This window comes from Zophobas morio, unplaced genomic scaffold (assembly GCF_036711695.1).
Source record: "Zophobas morio isolate AGI-343-1 ecotype UQ-CSIRO unplaced genomic scaffold, CSIRO_AGI_Zmor_V1 ptg000021l, whole genome shotgun sequence".
NCBI classification, from domain to species: Eukaryota; Metazoa; Arthropoda; class Insecta; order Coleoptera; family Tenebrionidae; genus Zophobas; species Zophobas morio.
In genome coordinates this window covers 20212990-20236670 of record NW_026972126.1, presented here as the reverse complement: position 1 = coordinate 20236670, position 23681 = coordinate 20212990, and the positions used below count along the sequence as shown (strand labels likewise).

General features: G+C 30.7%; 1 protein-coding gene across 1 annotated transcript in view; it reads right to left on the bottom strand.

The window, feature by feature from the left end:
- LOC135133375 (PAN2-PAN3 deadenylation complex catalytic subunit PAN2) overlaps positions 1 to 16458 on the bottom strand; it is a 36590-nt gene extending 20132 nt beyond the window's left edge. The window contains exons 1-9 of the mRNA XM_064061770.1: positions 16308 to 16458; positions 16101 to 16262; positions 15885 to 16054; positions 15717 to 15837; positions 15470 to 15666; positions 5097 to 5317; positions 4772 to 5036; positions 534 to 630; positions 54 to 284 (exon numbers count right to left, since the gene is read on the bottom strand). Coding sequence (XP_063917840.1) covers positions 54 to 284; positions 534 to 630; positions 4772 to 5036; positions 5097 to 5317; positions 15470 to 15666; positions 15717 to 15837; positions 15885 to 16054; positions 16101 to 16262; positions 16308 to 16328 — 1485 coding nt within the window. The 5' untranslated portion in view covers positions 16329 to 16458. The remainder of the gene's footprint in view (positions 1 to 53; positions 285 to 533; positions 631 to 4771; positions 5037 to 5096; positions 5318 to 15469; positions 15667 to 15716; positions 15838 to 15884; positions 16055 to 16100; positions 16263 to 16307) is intronic.
- Positions 16459 to 23681: the final 7223 nt, after the last annotated feature.

Genomic DNA, 23681 nt, shown 5'->3' with positions numbered 1-23681 from the left:
TCGAATAATAATAATAATAATAATAATGGTGATGGTTGTACTTTTTTTTGTACTTGTATCATCGCGTTGCAGTAGGCGTTGGGCAGCGTAGCTTCCAGCCCGGTGTGTCCCGTTTTGTTGAACTGGTCGAACTGGCACTCGTCCGTGCCCAGTTTGTTGTACTTGACGTCGATCTTCCTGTAACGTTTCGGAATGGCGATGAAACCCTCAGGTTCGTCCGACTTCGTACTCCGATCGTGCTTCGCTTGAGATCGCACCCTGTTATTATCGATTTCGTACATGACCTACGGACAAAACCGACTGCCAATTTAGTGTTCGAGTGAGTTTCTTAAAGGGAGGGACGAATGAAAACCCCCTCTAACAAACTTAAACTTTATTGCTTAGTTCCAAATATCACATTGTGGACTCTCGAAAAAATAAATATAATTCGAAAATAATAAATAAAGCGCATTCTTTGAGCAAATTAAACGACACGTGAAAATAAAATTCGAAAGTCAGTAAAAATAAACTGTCGGTAACTTATCAGGCCTCACTTGGTTTCTCCTCGAAGTGCGCGGGTTGGGGGCGTAGCCGATGGGGCCTTTCATTTTCATGGTGCGGAGGACCTCGGCGTCGATCCCCACAGGACGCCTGAAACAAGGGCGAAAGTCGGGAAAAATGCTTGGGATTCACATTTAAAAAAATTCAATACATTTGATGGTCCCCCGTTTCCGTGTGTCTGTCTGTCGTCTGTGTTAATTTTATTACACTCATATTATTCCACAATAATAAATAAATAAATAAATTGATGTGTCCTTCCAAAAATTTTTATGACGTCATCACAAAATTTTTAATGCAAAAACTCATCCGAAATAAAACGCTTTTTTTTTAACATAACATACATAATTTTATTTTAACTGATAAGGGTCATCATAAAAAAATAAAACTCGCAAAATTAAATCTTATAATTTTTGGAAAAATCTAGATTTGTTTACTTTCCATCAATTTTTTGATATCACAATTTTTTGGTTTTTTTATTTTATTTAATTTTTCAATTTTTCGATTTGCCATTTATCGTATTTCAATTTTTCAGTTTATCATTTCCCCAATTTTTCAAGTTCATGATTTTTATATTTCATTTTCCCGATATTTTTATTTTCATTTTCTTGATTTCATAACATAATTTTTCGTTTGCCCAATTTTGCACATTTTCAATCTTCGATTTTTCAATTCCCCGATTTTCCGATTTCTTAAATTTTCAATATTTCGATTTTACAAAACATATTTCATTTTTTCGATTGCAAATTTTCGATCTTCAAGTTTCTCAGTTTTTAATTTTTTGTTTCTTCACTTTTTCAAGTTTTTGATTAGTAATTTTTAGATTTTTCGAAGATTTCATTTATACTCATTTGTTTTTTCATTCTGATTGTTCAATTTTCCAAAATTTCTCTTTTATAATTTTTCCATTTTGTTTATTCGAAAAGTTGAAAACTCGAAAAATCGAAAAACTAAAAAATCGTAAAAACAGAAAAAACGAAAAAATGGAAAATCAAAAAATTTAAAATCGAATTGTAGAAATGAAAATGGAAACATTGAAAAATTAGAAATAGGAAAACTTGAAAATCCAAATATTTTAAAATCAACTATGGAATCGTCAAAATTTTAAAGTCGAAAAATTAAAATTGAAAAATTAAATATTGAGAAAACGAAAAATTAAAAATGGAAAAATTGAAAAATCGAATAAATGAAAAAGGTTTAAATTCCAATAATTGAAAACCAAAAATTTGAAAAATCCAAGAATTGCAAAATTTCACACTGAAAAAAGAAAAATGATAAAACTAGAACATTAAAAAATCTAAAAATTGAAAAAATACAGAAAACAAAAAATCGAATCGAAAAATTGCAAACTAAAAAATTGAAAAAATGAAAATTTGAAAAATTCATAAATTAAAAATTGAAAACTCGGAAAATTGCAAATCGAAAAATTGCAAACCCTAAAAATTCAAACATCCAAACGTTGAAAAATCAAAAATCTGAAAAATTTAAAAAGAAAACTCGAAAAATTGCAAGTCGAAAAATTAAAGAAAACATTGAAATTGAAAAAACAAAAAATTATAAAATCGAAACATTGAAAAACTTGATAAAATGAAAAAATTGAAGAATTGTCAAATTGAAAAGTCGAATAAATGGAAATGTTTTAAAATCCAATAATTAATAAATTGAAAAATTATAAAATAGTAAAATTTAAAAAAAGGAATATTAAAAAAAAAGTATTATTATTACACATTTAAAATGAAAAACTAGAAAAATTGAAAACCAAAAAATTGAAAAATCATAAAAACAGAACATTAAAAAACCAAAAAATTGAAAAAATAAAGAGAATAAAACACCCACACGAAAAATTGCAAATCGAAAGATTGATGAAATAAAAAATTGGAATCTAAAATTCGAAACATCCATTCCAACTTTTGGAAAATCGAAAAAATGAAAAATCGAGAAATTGAAAACTCGAAATTTTAGAAAATCGAAAAGCCGAGAAATTGAAATTGAAAAATTGAGAAAGATCGAGAAATCGAATTGGGCCAAAATCGAAAAATTAGCAATTTTAAAAAACGAAAAATCAAAAAACCGAAAAATCAAAATACATATCTAAAATTTTAAAAAATAGAACAATTAAACCAACGAAAAATAGAAAGTAGAGAAATCAAAACATCAAAAAATAAAAAATAAAAAACTAGAAACCGAGAAATTGAAAAATTTGAAATTCAAAAATTCGAAAACTTGAAAAAACGGAGACTTGAAGAATTGGAAAACTGAAAAATCGAGGAATTGAAAAACTTCAAGACTGAAAAGTCGGAAGATTGAGTAATCGAAACATTAAATAATGAAAAAATCGAAAAATGAAAAATTTCGAAATTGAAAAATTCTCAAAATTGAAATGTTGAAAAATTGGGAAATCGAATACTTGAAAATCGAGAAATCAAAAAAAAACGAAGGTCGAAAAATTTTAAAAATCGAAACAACAAAAAATCGAAAAATCGAGATGTGAGAAAACCAAGAATTTAAAAAGTTTAAAATTGGGAAATCGAAGCATAAAAAACAAAATCCAAAAATGGAAAATTTAAAAAATTGAAAAACTGAAGTAAAAAAAAAAATTGAGAAAATTGAAAAACCTTAAAACGGAGAAGCTGAAAAATTAAAAAATCGAAAAACCGAGAAATCGAAATTGAAAAATTGAGACATCAAAAGATCGAGAAATCGAAAAAAAAAAACGATAAATAGAAAAACTGAAAAATCGAGCAATTGAAAACTCGAAAAATCAGAAATGTTAAAAATCGAAAAACTGAAAAACCGAAAAATCTAAAAGCCAGGGAGAAAGTGAAAAATCGAAAGATCGAGAAATCGAAATATCAAAAAAGTGAAAAATTTTAAATAAAAAAATTGGAAAAGTCCCAAAACTGACACAACGAAAATTTGAGAAATAAAAAAATTGAAAAATCGACAAATTGAGAAATGGAAAAATAAAAATTTAGAAAAGCCAAAAATTGAAAAATCATAAAACTGAAGTATCAGAAAAATTGGGAAATCTAAAAATAAAGAATCGACAAATTGAAAAATCCCAAAACTGAAATACCGAAAAAATGAGTAACCTAAAAATCGAGAAATCAAGAAATCGAAAAATTCTTTTTCAATTTTGTGTTATTTTTCCACAAAAATTTCGATGTCTAAGATTAAAATTCAAGACGAAAACCATAAGTTCTGGACTATGTCACTTTTTTAAATTATATAACATCTATTTGAACTGAAAAAACGAAAAATGGAAACATTAAAGAATCCAAGAAAAATTGTAAAATTCCAAAAACAAAAACTAGAAAAATTGCACATTAAAGATTGAAGAAACGAAAAATTGAAAAATTTCAAAATTAAAAAAGAAAAATTATAAAAATAGTTGAAAAACCGAAAAATTGAAAAAACCCACACGAAAAATTGATGAAATAAGAAACTGAAAAATCGAAACATTGAAAAATTAAAAAACGAAAACTCGTGAAATTGCTAACTGAAAAATTGCAAAATCTAAAAGTTGGAAATCGAAAAACTGCGAAATTTCAAAAAGAAACCTTGAAAAGTTGCATATCCTAAAATTGAATAAACGAAAAACTGAAAAACCAGTAAAATCGGAACATTTTAAAAATAAACATTGTAAAAATAAAGCAAATAAAAAGCCGAAATTAAAAATTGCAAATCGAAAATAGAAATGAAAAACTGAAGAATCGAAAAATTGAAAAGTCGAAGAAATGAAAAACTTTGAAATTCCAATAATTGAAAAATAGAAAAGTTCTAAATTCGTAAAATTGAAGTGAAACATTTTTAAAGCTGTATATTTAAAATGGAAGCTAGAAAAATTGAAAATTACAAATTGAAAAAACGAAAAACTGAAAAACATAAAATTAAAAAAATGAAAAATAAAAAAATATATAACTGAAAAAAAATAAATTTGAAAAAACAAAAATTATAAAACTGAAACATCGAAAAATCGAATAATTGAGAAAATAACGAAAATAAAAATCCGAAACAAAAAATTGAAAAGTTGGACAATTGAAAGATTTAAATTTAAAAACTCGAAAAATTGGGATTTGTTGGTCTACACTTCAGGCGACGGAAGCTCTGTCGAAATAACCTTCGACCATTTTTTTTTTTAATATGTTAATTGATTATTTACTAAAACATTTCGCTGAGTTACATAATGCCATTTGCTTGAAAACGAAACCGACGATTCGCCAAAATGACGTACCTGTAGCACTTCTTCATCAAATGTTCGGGCCAATCCGAGGACAGCGAGTCGTGGTTAATCGGCATCGGTATAACGGACAGCGGCGTATCGTAATCGTCGATCGCAAAACTTGGATATGTCACAAGCGGATCTCCATGTTCCGTCATTCGTGAGTATGTATTAAAAAGTGGTTGCGGTGTGGATGAAAACAAGTGAATGGAACCGTTATTGTCCCCAAAAGCCAGGGCTTGACTGGTGGCGCTAATATCAAACGTCAAACACATAGCTAGAAGAAAAAAAATCGAATTATTATTACAATTAAAATTATTATAGGGGCGCAACCAACCCGGACTGTCCATCTGCATCAGACACAATCTCGGTTCGGCGAAAGCTACAGTGTCTAAAATTTGAGCATGGCCGAGGGCCGAAACAACGGCCAACCTCGAGGACACCGACGGTAAAAATCTCAGGTACAATGGGTCTAAGACAGTTTGGATTGGAGTGACAGCGCGCATCATACGTAGGTCGTACACCATCAAGAAGCGGTCCACTGTGAGGTTGCCGTGCCTAAAACCGCCATTTTGTTGTTAAACCAGACGCCATCTTTGGAAAGGACAGTATAGTATTTAAGTGGGATTAATAAACTTGCTGTTTCTTGTTGCCGAAATAAGTATACACATATTAAGAAAACAAAGGAAAATGTAGCCCCGCCCACCCTCCCTATCCCAATTGTGATGATTTTTTTTTATTCGTCGTGAGCCAAGAAGGGCGGAGCTTAACTGCAAAATACTCGTTTCTTTACTACAAATTACAAACAAGTTGTTGAGTATCGTGTTGTTCAAAGTATACTATGTATACTAAGAAAAAAATAAAGCCAAATATTAGGCCCCACCCATAGCCGCTCTGATCTCAATTCTCAATTGTGACGAATTTTTCATACGTGGTCAGATCGAGGGGCGGGGCTTAATTGCAAGATCCATATTTGTCTACAAGAATTTACCATTTTAAACATGTTTTAAGTTTCTTGTTCTGAAAAGACGACTACGTATATTAAGAAAAAAGGCAAAATATAAGCCCCGCCCACCCACCCTATCTCAATTGTGATGATTTTTTTAATCGTCGTGACAAAGAGGGCGGAGCCTAATTGCAAAATCCATATTTCCTTACAAAAATTTACCATTTTAAACGTGTTTTAAGTTTCTAATAATAAAAAAATCATCACAATCGAGATGGGGTGGGTGGGTGGGGTTAATATTTTGCTTTTTTTTTTAATATACACAGTATTCTTTGAAGAACACGATACTGAAAAACATGTTTATAATTTCTTGTAAAGAAATAAGTATTTTGCAGTTAAGCTCCGCCCCCTTGGTTCACGGCGAATAAAAAAAATCATCACAATTGAGATCGGGCGGGTGGGCGGGCCAATTTTCAATATTTCGATTTTACTATAATCTTCGTGTTTTCGACCGCAATTTTTCGATCTTTAAGTTTCTCAATTTTTAATCTTTCGCTTTTTTAATTTTCCGTTTCTTCAATTTTTCAAGTTTTTAGATTTCTCGAAGCTTTCATTTTATACTTTTGCGTTTTTTCATTTTGAGTTTTCAATTTTACAATTTTTCTATTTTATAATTTTTCCATTTTGTATATTCGGAAAGTAGAAAATTCGAAAAATTGAAAAATCGGAATACTAAAAAATTGGAAAAAATTGAAGAAACAAAAAATTGCAAAATCGATAAACGGAAAATCGAATCGAATTTGTTTTTATGATTTTTTAAGCTTCGATTTTTTAAATTTTTTAATCTGTATTTCAATTTTTCGATTTTTGGAATTTTCTATTTCTCATATCTCGGTTTAACGATTTTTTTAGGTTTTCGATTTTTCCGTTTATCCTTTTTTTAAGTAAATATTTCAATTTTGAATTTTCCGATGTCGGCCTATTTCCATTTCTTGGGTTTTCGATTTCCAAATTTTGATTTTTCTAGTACATATTTTTAATTTTTTAAATTTTCCATTTTTCGCTTTGATAATCTTTTATGTTTCGATTTCCCGATTCTAGTTTTTTAATGTGTTTCAATTTTTCCATTTTTGGAATTTTCGATTTCTCATATCTCAATTTTCCAATTTAAAAAAATTTTCGATTTCTCCATTTTTCAAGATTTCGCCATCTCAATTTTTCAACATCGCAATTTTGAGAATTCTACAATTTCTATATTTTTCAGATTTTCGATATTTTCATTTTCCCTATTTTATAATATTCATTTTCTTGGTTTTATATCACAATTTCCATTTTTCCATTGCCTTTATTTTTTCAATGTTGTTTTGGATTTTATAATTTTTCGTTTATTCAATTTTTTACATTTTCATTCTTTGATTTTTTAAGTTCTTGATTTCCAATTTTTTTATTTTTCGAAGCTTTCATTTTGTACTTTTTCGTTTTTTCAGATTTACAATTTTTCTATTCTATAATTTTTCGATTTTGTTTATTCGAAAAGTTGAAAACTCGAAAAAATAGAGAAATAAAAAAAAATTTTTAAAAAATTGCAAAATCGAAGACTGAAAACTGAAAAATTGAAACAATGAAAAACTAAAAACCGAGAAACTTAAAAATCTAAAAAAATTAATGAATCGAAGAATGGGAAAGAAGAAAAAGCATTCGAATTGAAAAATTGGAAAATCCAAAAATTGCAAAATAGAAAAATTATAGAATCGTGAAAATTGTAAAGTCCAAAAACTGTGACATTCACAGATCGGAAAATTGAAAAATTCCAAAAGCGAAAAACTGAACAACTTTAAAAATTATAGTTATTATTACGTAATTAAAATGAAAACTAGAAAAACTGCAAATGAAAAATTAAAGAAACGGAAAACTGAAAGCGGGTATTTGAAAAAATAAAGAAAATTAAAAACCCACACGAAAAATTGACGAAATTAAAAATTCAAAACTCGTGAAATTTGCAAACTCTAAAATTTGAAACATCCAAAAATTGGAAAATCAAAAACTGAAAAATCGAAATTTTGGAAAATCGAAGAACTGAGGAATTCAAAACTGAAAAAAGATCGAGAATTCAAGATGTCGAAAAATCTAAATACCTGAAATTTAAAAAACAGAAAAATTACGATAACGAAAAATTTAAAGTAAAGAAATTAATACGTCAAAAAATCCAAAAATTTGACATTAAGAAAAACACAAAATTAAAAAGTCGAAAAATCGAGAAATTGAGAAATGGAAAAATGAAAATTTAGAAAAGCCAAAGATTGAAAAACATCAAAAAAATTTCTTAATATACACAGTATTCTTTGAAGAACACAATACTGAAAAACATGTTTATAATTTCTTGTAAAGAAATAAGTATTTTGCAGTTAAGCTCCGCCCCCTTGGTTCACGGCGAATAGAAAAAATCATCACAATTGAGATCGGGCGGGTGGGCGGGCCAATTTTCAATATTTCGATTTTACTATAATTTTCGTGTTTTCGACCGCAATTTTTCGATCTGTAAGTTTCTCAATTTTTAATCTTTCGCTTTTTTAATTTTCCGCTTCTTCAATTTTTCAAATTTTTAGATTTCTCGAAGCTTTCATTTTATACTTTTGCGTTTTTTCATTTTGAGTTTTCAATTTTACAATATTTCTATTTTATAATTTTTCCATTTTGTTTATTCGGAAAGCAGAAAATTCGAAAAATTGAAAAATCGATAAAACGGAAAATTGAATGGAATTTGTTAAGCCTCGATTTTTAATTTTTTTTAATCTGTCTTTCAATGTTTCTACTTTTGGAATTTTCTATTTCTCATATCTCGGTTTATCGATTTTTTTAGTTTTTAGATTTTTCCGTTTATCCTTTTTTTAAGTAAATATTTCAACTTTGAATTTTTCGATTTCGGCCCATTTCGATTTCTCGATCTTTTGAAGTCTCAAGGTTTCGATTTCGATTTTTTGGTTTTTCGATTTTCCGGATTTTCGATTTTTCTAGTACATATTTTTAATTTTTTTAATTTTTCATTTTTTCCATTACCTTTATTTTTTCAATGTTGTTTTGGATTTTATCATTTTTCGTTTAATCAATTTTTTACATTTTCATTCTTTGCTTTTTCAAGTTCTTGATTTCCACTTTTTTTATTTTTCGAAGCTTTCATTTTGTACTTTTTCGTTTTTTCAGTTTTACAATGTTTCTATTTTATAATTTTCGATTTTGTTTATTCGAAAAGTTGAAGACTCGAAAAACTGGAAAATCCAGAAACTAAAAAAAAATTGAAAAAAAAGCGCAAAATCGAAGACTGAAAACTGAAAAATTGAAACAATGAAAAACTAAAAACAGAGAAACTTAAAAATCTAAAAAAATTAATGAATCGAAGAATGGGAAACAAGAAAAAAAGAAAAACCATTCGAATTGAAAAATTGGAAAATCCAAAAATTGCAAAATCGAAAAATTATAGAATCGTGAAAATTGTAAAGTCCAAAAACTGTGACATTCAAAGATCGAAAAATTGAAAAATTCCAAAAACGAAAAAACTTAAAAAGTGAACAACTTTAAAAATTATAATTATTATTACGTAATTAAAATGAAAACTAGAAAAACTGCAAATGAAAAATTAAAGAAACGGAAAATTGAAAGCCGCAAATTGAAAAAATAAAGAAAATTAAAAACCCACACGAAAAATTGACGAAATTAAAAATTCAAAACTCGTGAAATTTGCAAACCTAAAATTTGAAACATCCAAAAATTGGAAAATCAAAAACTGAAAAATCGAAATTTTGGAAAATCGAAGAACTGAGGAATTCAAAACTGAAAAAAGATCGAGAATTCAAGATGTCGAAAAATCTAAATATTTGAAATTTAAAAAACAGAAGAATTACAACAACGAAAAATTAGAAGTAAAGAAATTAATACGTCAAAAAATCCAAAAATTTGACATTAAAAAAAAACACAAAATTAAAAAGTCGAAAAATCGAGAAATTGAGAAATGGAAAAATGAAAATTTAGAAAAGCCAAAGATTGAAAAACATCAAAAAAATTTCTTAATATACACAGTATTCTTTGAAGAACACGATACTGAAAAACATGTTTATAATTTTGTAAAGAAATAAGTGTTTTGCAGTTAAGCTCCGCCCCCTTAGTTTACGGCGAATAAAAAAATCATCACAATTGAGATAGGGCGGGTGGGCGGGCCAATTTTCAATATTTCGATTTTACAATAATTTTCGTATTTTCGACCGCAATTTTTCGATCTTTAAGTTTCTCAATTTTTAATCTTTCGATTTTTGAATTTTCCGTTTCTTCAATTTTTCAAATTTTTAGATTTCTCGAAGCTTTCATTTTATACTTTTGCGTTTTTTTATTTTGAGTTTTCAATTTTACAATTTTTCTATTTTATAATTTTTCCATTTTGTTTATTCGGAAAGTAGAAAATTCGAAAAATTGAAAAATCGATAAAACGGAAAATTGAATGGAATTTGTTTTTATGATTTTTTAAGCCTCGATTTTTTAAATTTTTTAATCTGTGTTTCAATTTTTCGATTTTTGGAATTTTCTATTTCTCATATCTCGGTTTATCGATTTTTTTAGCTTTTCGATTTTTCCGTTTATTCTTTTTTTAAGTAAACATTTCAACTTTGAATTTTTCAATTTCGGCCCATTTTGATTTCTCGATTTTCCGGATTTTCGATTTTCCAAGTACATATTTTTAATTTTTTTAATTTTTCATTTTTTCCATACCTTTATTTTTTCAATGTTCTTTTGGATTTTATAATTTTTCGTTTATTCAATTTTTTACATTTTCCTTCTTTGCTTTTTTAAGTTCTTGATTTCCAATTTTTTTATTTTTTGAAGCTTTCACTTTGTATTTTTTCGTTTTTTCAGTTTTACAATTTTTCTATTCTATAATTTTTCGATTTTGTTTATTCGAAAATTTGAAAACTCGAAAAACTGGAAAATCGAGAAATTAAAAAAAATTGAAAAAAAAAAACGCAAAATCGAAGACTGAAAACTGAAAAATTGAAACAATGACAAACTAAAAACCGAGAAACTTAAAAATCTAAAAAAATTAATGAATCGAAGAATGGGAAAGAAGAAAAACCATTCGAATTGAAAAATTGGAAAATCCAAAAATTGCAAAATCGAAAAATTATAGAATCGTGAAAATTGTAAAATCCAAAAACTGTGACATTGAAAGATCGAAAAATTGAAAAATTCCAAAAACGAAAAACTTAAAAAGTGAACAACTTTAAAAATTATAATTAATATTACGTAATTAAAATGAAAACTAGAAAAACTGCAAATGAAAAATTAAAGAAACGGAAAATTGAAAGCCGCAAATTGAAAAAATAAAGAAAATTAAAAACCCACACGAAAAATTGACGAAATTAAAAATTCAAAACTCGTGAAATTTGCAAACTCTAAAATTTGAATCATCCAAAAATTGGAAAATCAAAAACTGAAAAATCGAAATTTTGGAAAATCGAAGAACTGAGGAATTCAAAACTGAAAAAAGATCGAGAATTCAAGATGTCGAAAAATTTAAATATCTGAAATTTAAAAAACAGAAAAATTACAATACCGAAAAATTAAAAGTAAAGAAATTAATACGTCAAAAAATCCAAAAATTTGAGATTAAAAAAAAACACAAAATTAAAAAGTCGAAAAATCGAGAAATTGAGAAATGGAAAAATGAAAATTTAGAGACGCCAAAGATTGAAAATCATCAAAAAAATTTCTTAATATACACATTATTCTTTGAAGAACACGATACTGAAAAACATGTTTATAATTTCTTGTAAAGAAATAAGTATTTTGCAGTTAAGCTCCGCCCCCTTAGTTTACGGCGAATAAAAAAAATCATCACAATTGAGATCGGGCGGGTGGGCGGGCCAATTTTCATAATTTCGATTTTACAATAATTTTCGTGTTTTCGACCGCAATTTTTCGATCTTTAAGTTTCTCAATTTTTAATCTTTCGATTTTTGAATTTTCCGTTTCTTCAATTTTTCAAGTTTTTAGATTTCTCGAAGCTTTCATTTTATACTTTTGCGTTTTTTCATTTTGAGGTTTCAATTTTACAATATTCCTATTTTATAATTTTTCCATTTTGTTTATTCGGAAAGCAGAAAATTTGAAAAATTGAAAAATCGATAAAACGGAAAATTGAATGGAATTTGTTTTTATGATTTTTTAAGCCTCGATTTTTTTAATTTTTTAATCTGTGTTTCAATTTTTCGATTTTTGGAATTTTCTATTTCTCATATCTCGGTTTATCGATTTTTTTAGCTTTTCGATTTTTCCGTTTATTCTTTTTTTAAGTAAACATTTCAACTTTGAATTTTTCAATTTCGGCCCATTTTGATTTCTCGATTTTCCGGATTTTCGATTTTCCAAGTACATATTTTTAATTTTTTTAATTTTTCATTTTTTCCATTACCTTTATTTTTTCAATGTTGTTTTGGATTTTATAATTTTTCGTTTATTCAATTTTTTACATTTTCCTTCTTTGCTTTTTTAAGTTCTTGATTTCCAATTTTTTTATTTTTTGAAGCTTTCACTTTGTATTTTTTCGTTTTTTCAGTTTTACAATTTTTCTATTCTATAATTTTTCGATTTTGTTTATTCGAAAAGTTGAAAACTCGAAAAAATAGAGAAATAAATAAAAATTGAAAAAAAAAAATTGCAAAATCTAAGACTGAAAACTGAAAAATTGAAACAATGAAAAACTAAAAACCGAGAAACTTAAAAATCTAAAAAAATTAATGAATCGAAGAATGGGAAAGAAGAAAAAGCATTCGAATTGAAAAATTGGAAAATCCAAAAATTGCAAAATAGAAAAATTATAGAATCGTGAAAATTGTAAAGTCCAAAAACTGTGACATTCACAGATCGGAAAATTGAAAAATTCCAAAAGCGAAAAACTGAACAACTTTAAAAATTATAGTTATTATTACGTAATTAAAATGAAAACTAGAAAAACTGCAAATGAAAAATTAAAGAAACGGAAAACTGAAAGCGGGTATTTGAAAAAATAAAGAAAATTAAAAACCCACACGAAAAATTGACGAAATTAAAAATTCAAAACTCGTGAAATTTGCAAACTCTAAAATTTGAATCATCCAAAAATTGGAAAATCAAAAACTGAAAAATCGAAATTTTGGAAAATCGAAGAACTGAGGAATTCAAAACTGAAAAAAGATCGAGAATTCAAGATGTCGAAAAATTTAAATATCTGAAATTTAAAAAACAGAAAAATTACAATACCGAAAAATTAAAAGTAAAGAAATTAATACGTCAAAAAATCCAAAAATTTGAGATTAAAAAAAAAACACAAAATTAAAAAGTCGAAAAATCGAGAAATTGAGAAGTGGAAAAATGAAAATTTAGAAAAGCCAAAGATTGAAAATCATCAAAAAAATTTCTTAATATACACAGTATTCTTTGAAGAACACGATACTGATAAACATGTTTATAATTTCTTGTAAAGAAATAAGTATTTTGCAGTTAAGCTCCGCCCCCTTGGTTCACGGCGAATAAAAAAAATCATCACAATTGAGATAGGGCGGGTGGGCGGGCCAATTTTCAATATTTCGATTTTACAATAATTTTCGTGTTTTCGACCGCAATTTTTCGATCTTTAAGTTTCTCAATTTTTAATCTTTCGATTTATGAATTTTCCGTTTCTTCAATTTTTCAAGTTTTTAGATTTCTCGAAGCTTTCATTTTATACTTTTGCGTTTTTACATTTTGAGTTTTCAATTTTACAATGTTTCCATTTTGTTTATTCGGAGAGTAGAAAATTCGAAAAATTGAAAAATCGGTAAAACGGAAAATTGAATGGAATTTGTTTTGATTTTTTAAGCCTCGATTTTTTAAATTTTTTAATCTGTGTTTCAATTTTTCGACTTTTGGAATTTTCTATTTCTCATATCTCGGTTTGTCGATTTTTTTAGTTTTTCGATTTTTCCGTTTATCCTTTTTTTAAGTAAATATTTTAACTTTGAATTTTTCGATTTCGGGCCATTTCGATTTCTCGATCTTTTGAAGTCTCAAGTTTTCGATTTCGATTTCTTGGTTTTTCGATTTTCCGGATTTTCGATTTTTCTAGTACATACATATTTTTAATTTTTTTAATTTTTCATTTTTTCCATTACCTTTATTTTTTCAATGTTGTTTTGGATTTTATAATTTTTCGTTTATTCAATTTTTTACATTTTCATTCTTTGATTTTTTAAGTTCTTGCTTTCCAATTTTTTTATTTTTCGAAGCTTTCATTTTGTACTTTTTCGTTTTTTTCAGTTTTACAATTTTTCTATTTTATAATTTATCGATTTTGTTTATTCGAAAAGTTGAAAACTAGAAAAACTGGAAAATCGAAAAATTAAAAAAATTTGAAAAAAAAAATCGCAAAATCGAAGACTGAAAACTAAAAAATTGAAACAATGAAAAACTAAAAACCGAGAAACTTTAAAATCTAAAAAAATTAATGAATCGAAGAATGGGAAAGAAGAAAAACCATTCGAATTGAAAAATTGGAAAATCCATAAATTGCAAAATCGAAAAATTATAGAATCGTGAAAATTGTAAAGTCCAAAAACTGTGACATTAAAAGATCGAAAAATTGAAAAATTCCAAAAACGAAAAACTGAAAAGTGAACAACTTTAAAAATTATAATTATTATTACGTAATTAAAATGAAAACTAGAAAAACTGCGAATGAAAAATTAAAGAAACGGAAAATTGAAAGCCGCAAATTGAAAAAATAAAGAAAATTAAAAACCCACACAAAAATTGACGAAATTAAAAATTCAAAACTCGTGAAATTTGCAAACTCTAAAATTTGAAACATCCAAAAATTGGAAAATCAAAAACTGAAAAATCGAAATTTCGGAAAATCGAAGAACTGAGAAATTCAAAACTGAAAAAAGATCGAGAATTCAAGATGTCGAAAAATCTAAATATCTGAAATTTAAAAAACAGAAAAATTACAATACCGAAAAATTAAAAGTAAAGAAATTAATACGTCAAAAAATTCAAAAATTTGACATTAAAAAAAACACAAAATTAAAAAGTCGAAAAATCGAGAAATTGTGAAATGGAAACATGAAAATTTAGAAAAGCCAAAGATTGAAAATCATCAAAAAAATTTCTTAATATACACAGTATTCTTTGAAGAACACGATACTGATAAACATGTTTATAATTTCTTGTAAAGAAATAAGTATTTTGCAGTTAAGCTCCGCCCCCTTGGTTCACGGCGAATAAAAAAAATCATCACAATTGAGATATTCTTACATTTTGCCTTTTTGTTTTAAGTAGAAAATCCATATTTTCTAACAAAAATGTATCATTTTAACCATGTTCTAAATTTCTTGTTGTGAAAAGATGGCTGTGTATATTAAGGCAAAAAAAAAGAAAAGACAAAATATAAGTCCCGCCCACCCACCCTGCATATTTATCTTACAACGGCAACGTCAATGGTGAACAGCAACGTTAGCGACAAGTTTATAAATCAACCTTTAGTGTGACAAAAAAATTGTGACGATTTTTAGAAATAATAAGACTCCAGAAGGGTTGTAGAAGTTTGCAGTGAGTTGAAAATGAGGAAATGTATTAGTTTTTGTTTTTTCTGGGGTTTGTCTTACTATTGAGTTAAAGTGTGACAATTTTTTAACAACTGCTAAAACCTAGTGACGTTTCTCTTCGTTGCTAAGCACAACTCCCTGAAATGCCTCTACTGTTACCTATTGCTGAACCCACAAGTCACAAGCAGATTTCCTTGCACATCAAAATCACTCAAACTGCCGCTGTGCGTTTCTAAAGTGTGCTCAATGTTCAAGGTGTTTGGATCCCTAAGGTCAATCCGTCCCAGTGGATTCCCCGCGCACACAAACCTACTGTGCGGCCGCAACATCACGCACCCAGGCTCCCCTACATCAAGCTGAAGTTTTTGAGGTTATGTGTGAATTCAAAACTCAACCAAGCACTTACAACTTGCATTTCCTTACACAAATCAATGTTAAAATCGATCATTTTCCCGTGGTGTCCGCCCATCAGTAACCTCGTCGCCCCCAGTTGGAGCATACACTGCATCTCATACATGTTGGCCGAACTGCAAACATGCCGTTACGAAAATTCCTCAAACAGCGATCGACTCACGTGTGGGTGAACACCGGGATGCCCCTCCTTATCTGATATCTTAAACTACTAGCCGTGAGCCCCAAAATTCCCTCGTTTATCGTAAGTACCTGTCTGACGTCCTCGTTGGCGTGGATCTGGAACGAGGTGTACTTCTGCATGGCGCCGGTGTAGTACGAGGTCACGTGGCCCTTAAAAGAGGCGTTAGTGAGAGAGCGGGGCACGGGGGCTACTTACGCCTTGGTTTCCCATCCACAGGAGCTCCTCGTAGCGGTCGAAAGCCAGAGCGCTCACGCCGAAGCGGTCGCCCCCGTCCGCCAAGATGCATTGTGTTTGGACGTACTCGGACTGGATTCCCATTAGTTCGGGGACGTCGGGGGGCGGCGCGGCCACTGCAAGCTAGGCAAAGTTCGAGACGCTTAACCTTAAAATGACACAACCTACCCCGCTCTGGTCGAAAAACATGCTTCCAAATTGTGTAAAAATAAAAAGACTAATTAAAAATAACAAGTTTACGAATATTTGTGCTACATATTAACTTAAAAATTACTTTGTACATTTCAAACGGGACTTAGAAAATGACAGATTAAAAATTGGGGATTTTGCGCTGGCAACATCGAGGCGCGAAAGACCCTAGGGGCTCGAATTTAGGCGCGAAGGGAGACACAAAACAATCAGACAGTGTCAATGGGGGTTCTGTTCTAATAATAATAAAACAGATGTCAGATACATTTAAACGATATAAATTTGTCTATAAAAGCTGCTTTTAGTATTTACTTAGGAGTAAACGCATGTGTTTTATTAATCCATACCGTTGTGTTTAATTGACATTTAGCATTGTCAGTTGTCATCGATAAAATTTTAGGTTTACTGTCCACATACTTCTCAATATAAATGTGAACCTTCTATAAATATATCAACTATTTTTAAATCGCCTTAAATTTCAGCTTAATTCTTTTTTCTTTTGTGTTTGAAAAATATTCTGTCAGGATACTTCTTTTTTAACTTCACTTGTACTAGTTTTTCTGGATTTTTTTAAATATCTCCGGTCCAAGGACATATTTCGTCACACTGGTACCTGGAGTGCCTTAATCCCTCGCCTCAAGTCCGGTACAAACTGATAAGCACACCTGTTGTAAACTTTGCACAAACTTTAGCGCTCCGTTTTTAATTCCAATTTTAAAATCCAAGCAAATCAAAACAAACGTCAAACTAAATGAATCAGGAAGTAGACGTGTAATAAGTAAAAAAGTTAAGACAACGGGTGTACAATTAAAAATATATTTGGAGTAAGCGCTGGCATTATTATTTGCCGTTTTTTGATTTGGCTGTTTAAATACAGTCTTTTTGACATATTAATGACATTTTGACTTTTAACTCTAGGTATTTATCAATTTTTCGCGGTTTATTGTTAGGTATTTCATTTTTTGCTTTGTTTGGATGCTAGAAATTAGTTCTTTTCAGAACGAGTGTGAGTTTTGCTGTTGCTGACATTTCCACCAGAATGAGTTTTTCTAAAAATCACAAATGAAATATTTGAAATTTGGCAATTAGGTTAGATTAGAGCTTTGAGCATGCTGCGATAAGATTGATTTTGGCAAATGACATACCTTCTAAGAACACAGAAGGCGGGCTGGTGGGTGGAGCTAGCACTTTTGACTTTGTTAAAAATCTTAGATTCTTCCGCTTGTCAAAATAGAATTCAGCTGCCAGTTCACAATAAATAAAATAAGTAAGTCACATGAGGAAGGAGGTGGGCGGGGCTATTTTCAGGTTTTTCAGTAGACTTATGAACAAACATTAGCCCCGCCTACCCACCCACCGTCATTTCAGTGGTCCATTTGTCTGCTCTGAAGAAAAGGTGGATTTTACACTAAACAGAAATAAAATTAGCCATTAGAATGAGAAAAAGGCGGGTGGGCGGGGTTAATACTTGCTATGATAAAACTGATTTTGGCACATGAAATACCCTCTAAAAAATAGAGGGCGGGTGGGTGGGGCTAGTATCTGCTAAGATAAAATTGACTTTGGCAAATGACATACTCTCGAAAAAAATAGAGGGCGGACGGGTGGGTGGGGCTAGCATTTTCGGGTTTGTTTTATATCTTAGATTCTATCGCTTGTCAAAATAAAATTCAACTCTCATTTCACAATAAATAAAATAAGTTAGTCAAATGAAGAAGGAGGGGGGCGGGGCTATCTTCAGTTTTTTCAATAGAGTTATGAGTTAGCACTAGCCCCGCCCACCCATTCACCTTCATTTCAGAGATTCATTTGTCTACACTGAATGAAAGGTATACTAAATACTAAATACTAAACAGAAATAAAATTAGTTGTTAGAATGTGAAGAAATCGGGTGGGTGGGGTTACTATTTGCTATGATAAAACTGTTTTTGGCACATAACATACCCTCTAAGAAAACAGAGGGCGGGTGGGTGGGGCTAATACCTACTACTATAAGACTGAATTTGACAAATGATATACCTTCTAGGAAGACACAGAGGGCGAGCAGGTGGGTGGAGCTAGCACTTTTGACTTTGTTTTAAATCTTAGATTCTTCCGCTTGTCAAACTAAAATTCAATTCCCATTTCACAATAAATAAAATAAGTTAGTCAAATGACGCAGGATGTGGGAGGGGCTATGTTCCACTTTTTCGATAGACTTATGAGCAAGCACTAGCCCCGCCCATTCACCCACCTTCATTTCAGTGATTCATTTATCTGTTCTGAATGAAAGGTGTATCTAATACTAAACAGAAATAAATTAGTTGTTAGAATGTGAGGAAATCGGGTGGGTGGGGTTAGTACTTTCTATGATAAAACTGATTTTGGCACATGTCATACCCTGTAAGAAAACAGAGGGCGGGTGGGTGGGGATAATACCTGCTACTATAAGACTGAATTTGGCAAATGATATACCTTCTAGGAAGACACAGAGGGCGGGCAGGTGGGTGGAACTAGCACTTTTGACTTTGTTTTAAGTTTCAGATTCTTCCGCTTGTCAAAATAAAATTCAATTCCCATTTCACAGTAAATAAAATAAGTTAGTCAAATGAGGTAGGAGGTGGGCGGAGCTATGTTCCACTGTTTCGATAGACTTATGAGCAAGCACTAGCCCCGCCCACCCACCCACCTTCATTTCAGAGATTCAGTTATCTGCTCTGAATGAAAAGTGTATCCAATACTAAACAGTAATAAATTAGTTGTTAGAATGTGAGGAAATCGGGTGGGTGGGGTTAGTACTTTCTATGATAAAACTGATTTTGGCACATGTCATACCCTGTAAGAAAACAGAGGGCGGGTGGGTGGGGCTAATACTTGCCACTATAAGACTGAATTTGGCAAATGATATACCTTCTAGGAAGACACAGAGGGCGGGCAGTAGGGTGGAGCTAGCACTTTTGACTTTGTTTTAAATTTTAGATTCTTCCGCTTGTCAAAATAAAATTCAATTCCCATTTCACACTAAATAAAATAAGTTAGTCAAATGAGGCAGGAGGTGGGCGGGGCTATGTTCCACTTTTTCGATAGACTTATGAGCAAGCACTGGCCCCGCCCACCCACCCACCTTTATTTCAGTGATTCATTTATCTGCTCTGAATGGATGGTGTATCTAATACTAAACAGAAATAAAATTAGTTGTTAGAATGTGAAGAAATCGGGTGGGTGGGATTATCTGCGAACATTGGCTAAACGAAGCGGAAGTGGACAACCTTTCTATCGAAAATATGCACGTAGCATCCAGTTTTTGCCGTAAGTTGAGTAATTATGGAGGTTCCCTCTTATTTGCAGCACATAATTTACAATATACTACTCTACATAATCTGGAAAATATGTCTATTGAAAATCATTGTGAAATCTCAGCATCACTAGTCAACACTTGCAAACTTATTGTTATAAATATATACCGGCCGCCATCTGGTGATTTTAATCTGTTTTGTGAAATTATTGTTGGTGTACTGGATACAATAGATGTAGTCAAAAACAATGTTATCCTAAGTGGAGATTTTAACATACATTTTAACACTAATAGCATGCTAGAACTAAAACTTTGTAACACCTTAACTGAATTTGGCTTGTATCCCATCGTAAAATTCGCGACCAGGGGCAATAATACTCTTGACAACATTTTTACCAACATTCACACTCTAAGCTATAGTGTAAAACCGTTCAATAGCCTAATGTCTGATCATTTAGGTATAGACTTCAAATTAACTGTATCTGACGCTAAGAACAAACATGTTGCTTATAAGTGCCGCCCGATTACTAAACTAGGCAAGTGCAAATTATACAACAATATAAGTAAAGCTGACTGGTACTTTGTTGACGATAAAACCCTTGATATCAATACTAAGTTTACATTGTTTATAAAGGAAATTATCGACAACATGAATCTTGCCTTCCCAGAAAAAATCCTGAAACAAACCAACCATAGCAAAATGGACATTAAGTGGTTTGATGACGAATTGCGAAAAATACGCGAAGAATTATCATTTCTTGACGAGTTTCATAAAATTGTTCAAACGGACGTGACTAGAAAGGCTAGAAATAAATGTCGACACCTTTATCAAGAAACAATTAAAATAAAAAAAGTGAACTACACCAAGAGTTTTATAGATAAATCGAATAATAAAAGTAAAGCAATTTGGCAAGTAATAAATAACAACCGAAATAAAAATTCATTGATAGGTAGTGCGGCAAACTGTGAAATTTCAAATGACGATTTCAACAAGTTCTTTACTAATATCGGGCCAAATTCAATAAAAACACTTCCTATATCTACTCAAGATCCCATTGACTTAATTATTAAGAACTGCAACATGCACTGTAATAATTCTAAATATTTTAATTTCTCAGAAGTCTCCAGTGTAGCTGTTAGAGACACCATTAGCAAACTAAAAAATAGCAATTCAAAAGATTGTTATAACATAAGCGTCAATATTATTAAATCTATGAAAGACACCATCATTTCACCAATAACTAGATTAATAAATGAATGCATAAGGACCACAACATTCCCAGACTGTCTCAAAATCGCTGCAGTGATACCAGTGCATAAAAAAGGTAATAGAAACGACCCTACTAACTATAGACCGATCTCACTTCTACCAGTCTTCTCTAAGATTCTAGAAAGGATACTTTATGACCAATTGAGTAACTTCCTTGAAGATGGTAATGTTCTCTCCAATAGTCAGTACGGCTTCCGAAAAGGTCGAGATACAACCAAAGCCATTCTTGATCTCACAAGTTTTATCGGAGATTGCCTAGAGCGCGGCAGATATAGCATCGGTTGCTTTTTAGACTTGTCAAAAGCCTTCGATTGCGTCTCCCACTCAGAACTAATAAGAAAGTTATACTGCTACAATTTACATCCTCTCGCTTGCAGCATGATAACATCCTACTTGGTAAATAGGCTTCAGTCAGTAAGACATAATAACAGGGAATCGGAAAAGCTACCAGTGGTACTAGGAGTGCCCCAAGGGTCAGTCCTGGGCCCATTATTATTTCTCATTTATATCAACGATTTTCCCTTCTTTCTAAACACAAAAACTGTACTATTTGCGGATGACACGAACTTATTAACTAATGAAGCTACATTCGCAGAGGCCCTAAATCGCAATGAGGAAACAGAATTGAAGGCAACTCATTGGTTTACAACAAATAAACTAACCCTAAACAAAAATAAAACGGTTAAAGTCGCATTCACTCTAAAAAACACCGGCCCACTACCTACAGACATAGTTAAAGAGACAAACTTTTTAGGGATAACAGTAGACGCAAAAATGAGGTTTCATACACACGGTGAGAACCTAGCTAAGAAAATTTCTACAGGAATATTTGCGTTGAGAAATCTAAGTAGAAAGCTTCCGATAGAGACATTAAAAGTAGCTTATTTTGCATTATGCCATAGTAATATAAGTTATGGTATCTTAGCATGGGGTCACTCAAGCATGATGACGAACATATTTAGATTACAGAGACGGGCAGTCCGAATAGTGGGAAGTCTTGGCTACAGAGATGATTGTAAGCGTATGTTTCAAAAATTAAGAATTCTTACGGTGCCCTGCGTATTCATTTTTAACAGCTTGATCAATCTGAGACTAAATATAAACACATACTCCAAACACAAAGACAACCATGAATACGACACACGACATAAGGAAAACTTATGTCTGAGACACATACGTTTAAAGTCGTCACAGAACAGTACTCAATACTTGGGTATCAAATTTTTCAACAAACTTCCTGAGTCGGTTAGAAAGTTAGATACAGTTAATTTTAAGAAGGTTGTAAAAAACTTTCTGATTAACAAAGCCTACTATAACTATGATCAGTTTCTGAACGACATCAATGTATCCATGCAATAATGTGTATCATGTTCTATATGTTTTCTTTCTTCTGTACAACTTTTCTTGATTTATTACTATCAAACATTGTAAATGATATTTATGTTATCTCTGTATTTTGACGAGTGTAAAATGTGTGTACATTTAAGCACAATGAATTGATTGATTGATTGATTGATTGATAGTACCTGCTATGATAAAACTGATTTTGGTACATGACATACCTCTAAGAAAACAGAGGGCGGGTGGGTGGGGCTAATTCTTGCTACTATAAGACTGAATTTGGCAAATGATATACCTTCTAGGAAGACACAGAGGGCGGGCAGGTGGGTGGAGCTAGCACTTTTAACTTTCTTTTAAATCCTAGATTCTTCCGCTTGTCAAAATAAAATTCAATTCACATTTCACAATAAATAAAATAAGTTAGTCAAATGAGGCAGGAGGTGGGCGGGACGATGTTCAACTTTTTCGATAGATTTAAGAGCAAGCTGTAGCCCCGCCCAGTGATTCATTTCTGAATGAAAGGTAAGATCTTATACGAAACAGAAATAAGATTAGCCGTTAGAATGAAAAGACCTGGAATGGGCGGGGTTAATACTTGCTATGATAAAAGTGATTTTGGCAGATGACATTCCCTCTAAGCAAATAGAGGGTGGGTGGGTGGGGCTAGGGCCTGCTAGGGTAAGACTGAATTTCGCAAATCTTAGATTCTTCCGCTTGTCAAAATAGAATTGCATTCTCATTTGACAATAAATAAAATAATTTAGTCATATGAGGAAGGTGTTTTACAAATTAATTTTCGTTATGCAACCAACAATACGTTACTGGTCAATTTGAATTATATTTCATTAAAATATAGTACAGGAACTGGACACCCATTTTCAAATCAGTAGGAAAAGAATCTGATAAATGTTCTTCCTAATTTGATTTTCTAATAAACCTATAAAACTACTCCAATGAGTGTGTTTACCACCGATATTTCCCGAAACATTAATTGACATTTTTTATGTTGGCAACGTCCAGGAGTCATTGTCAGTTTCAATATTTGAGGATTTGAGGTTATGGTGAAAGTTTTGGCAAGAGTATTTTCCGCAATTGCCAGTATTTCGAGGGAGTATGAGTCTTCAAGACTCATTTTGAACGAAATTTATTCTGATTCAGAAATGTCAATTTTAGTCAACATGATAAAAAAATTAAATGACACTCGAAATCCAAATGAAAACGTTACGGATTAAACATCAAGAGGAGTTGTCGTTTAAAATACTTAAGGTTATTGAAGGTCCACTTGACTTTTCAATAACCAATAACATAAAAAAACTAGACAAAGTAAGATAGTAGTAACTTTCGTGTTCTTTGAGTGGCACTATCGTGCGTATCAGGAGACGGGTCAGGAGTGCCATCATAACACAAAACTCTTCCTCATTGGATGAATTTGTGTGTTACGCGGTACGTAACTAAATGAAGTGACCAC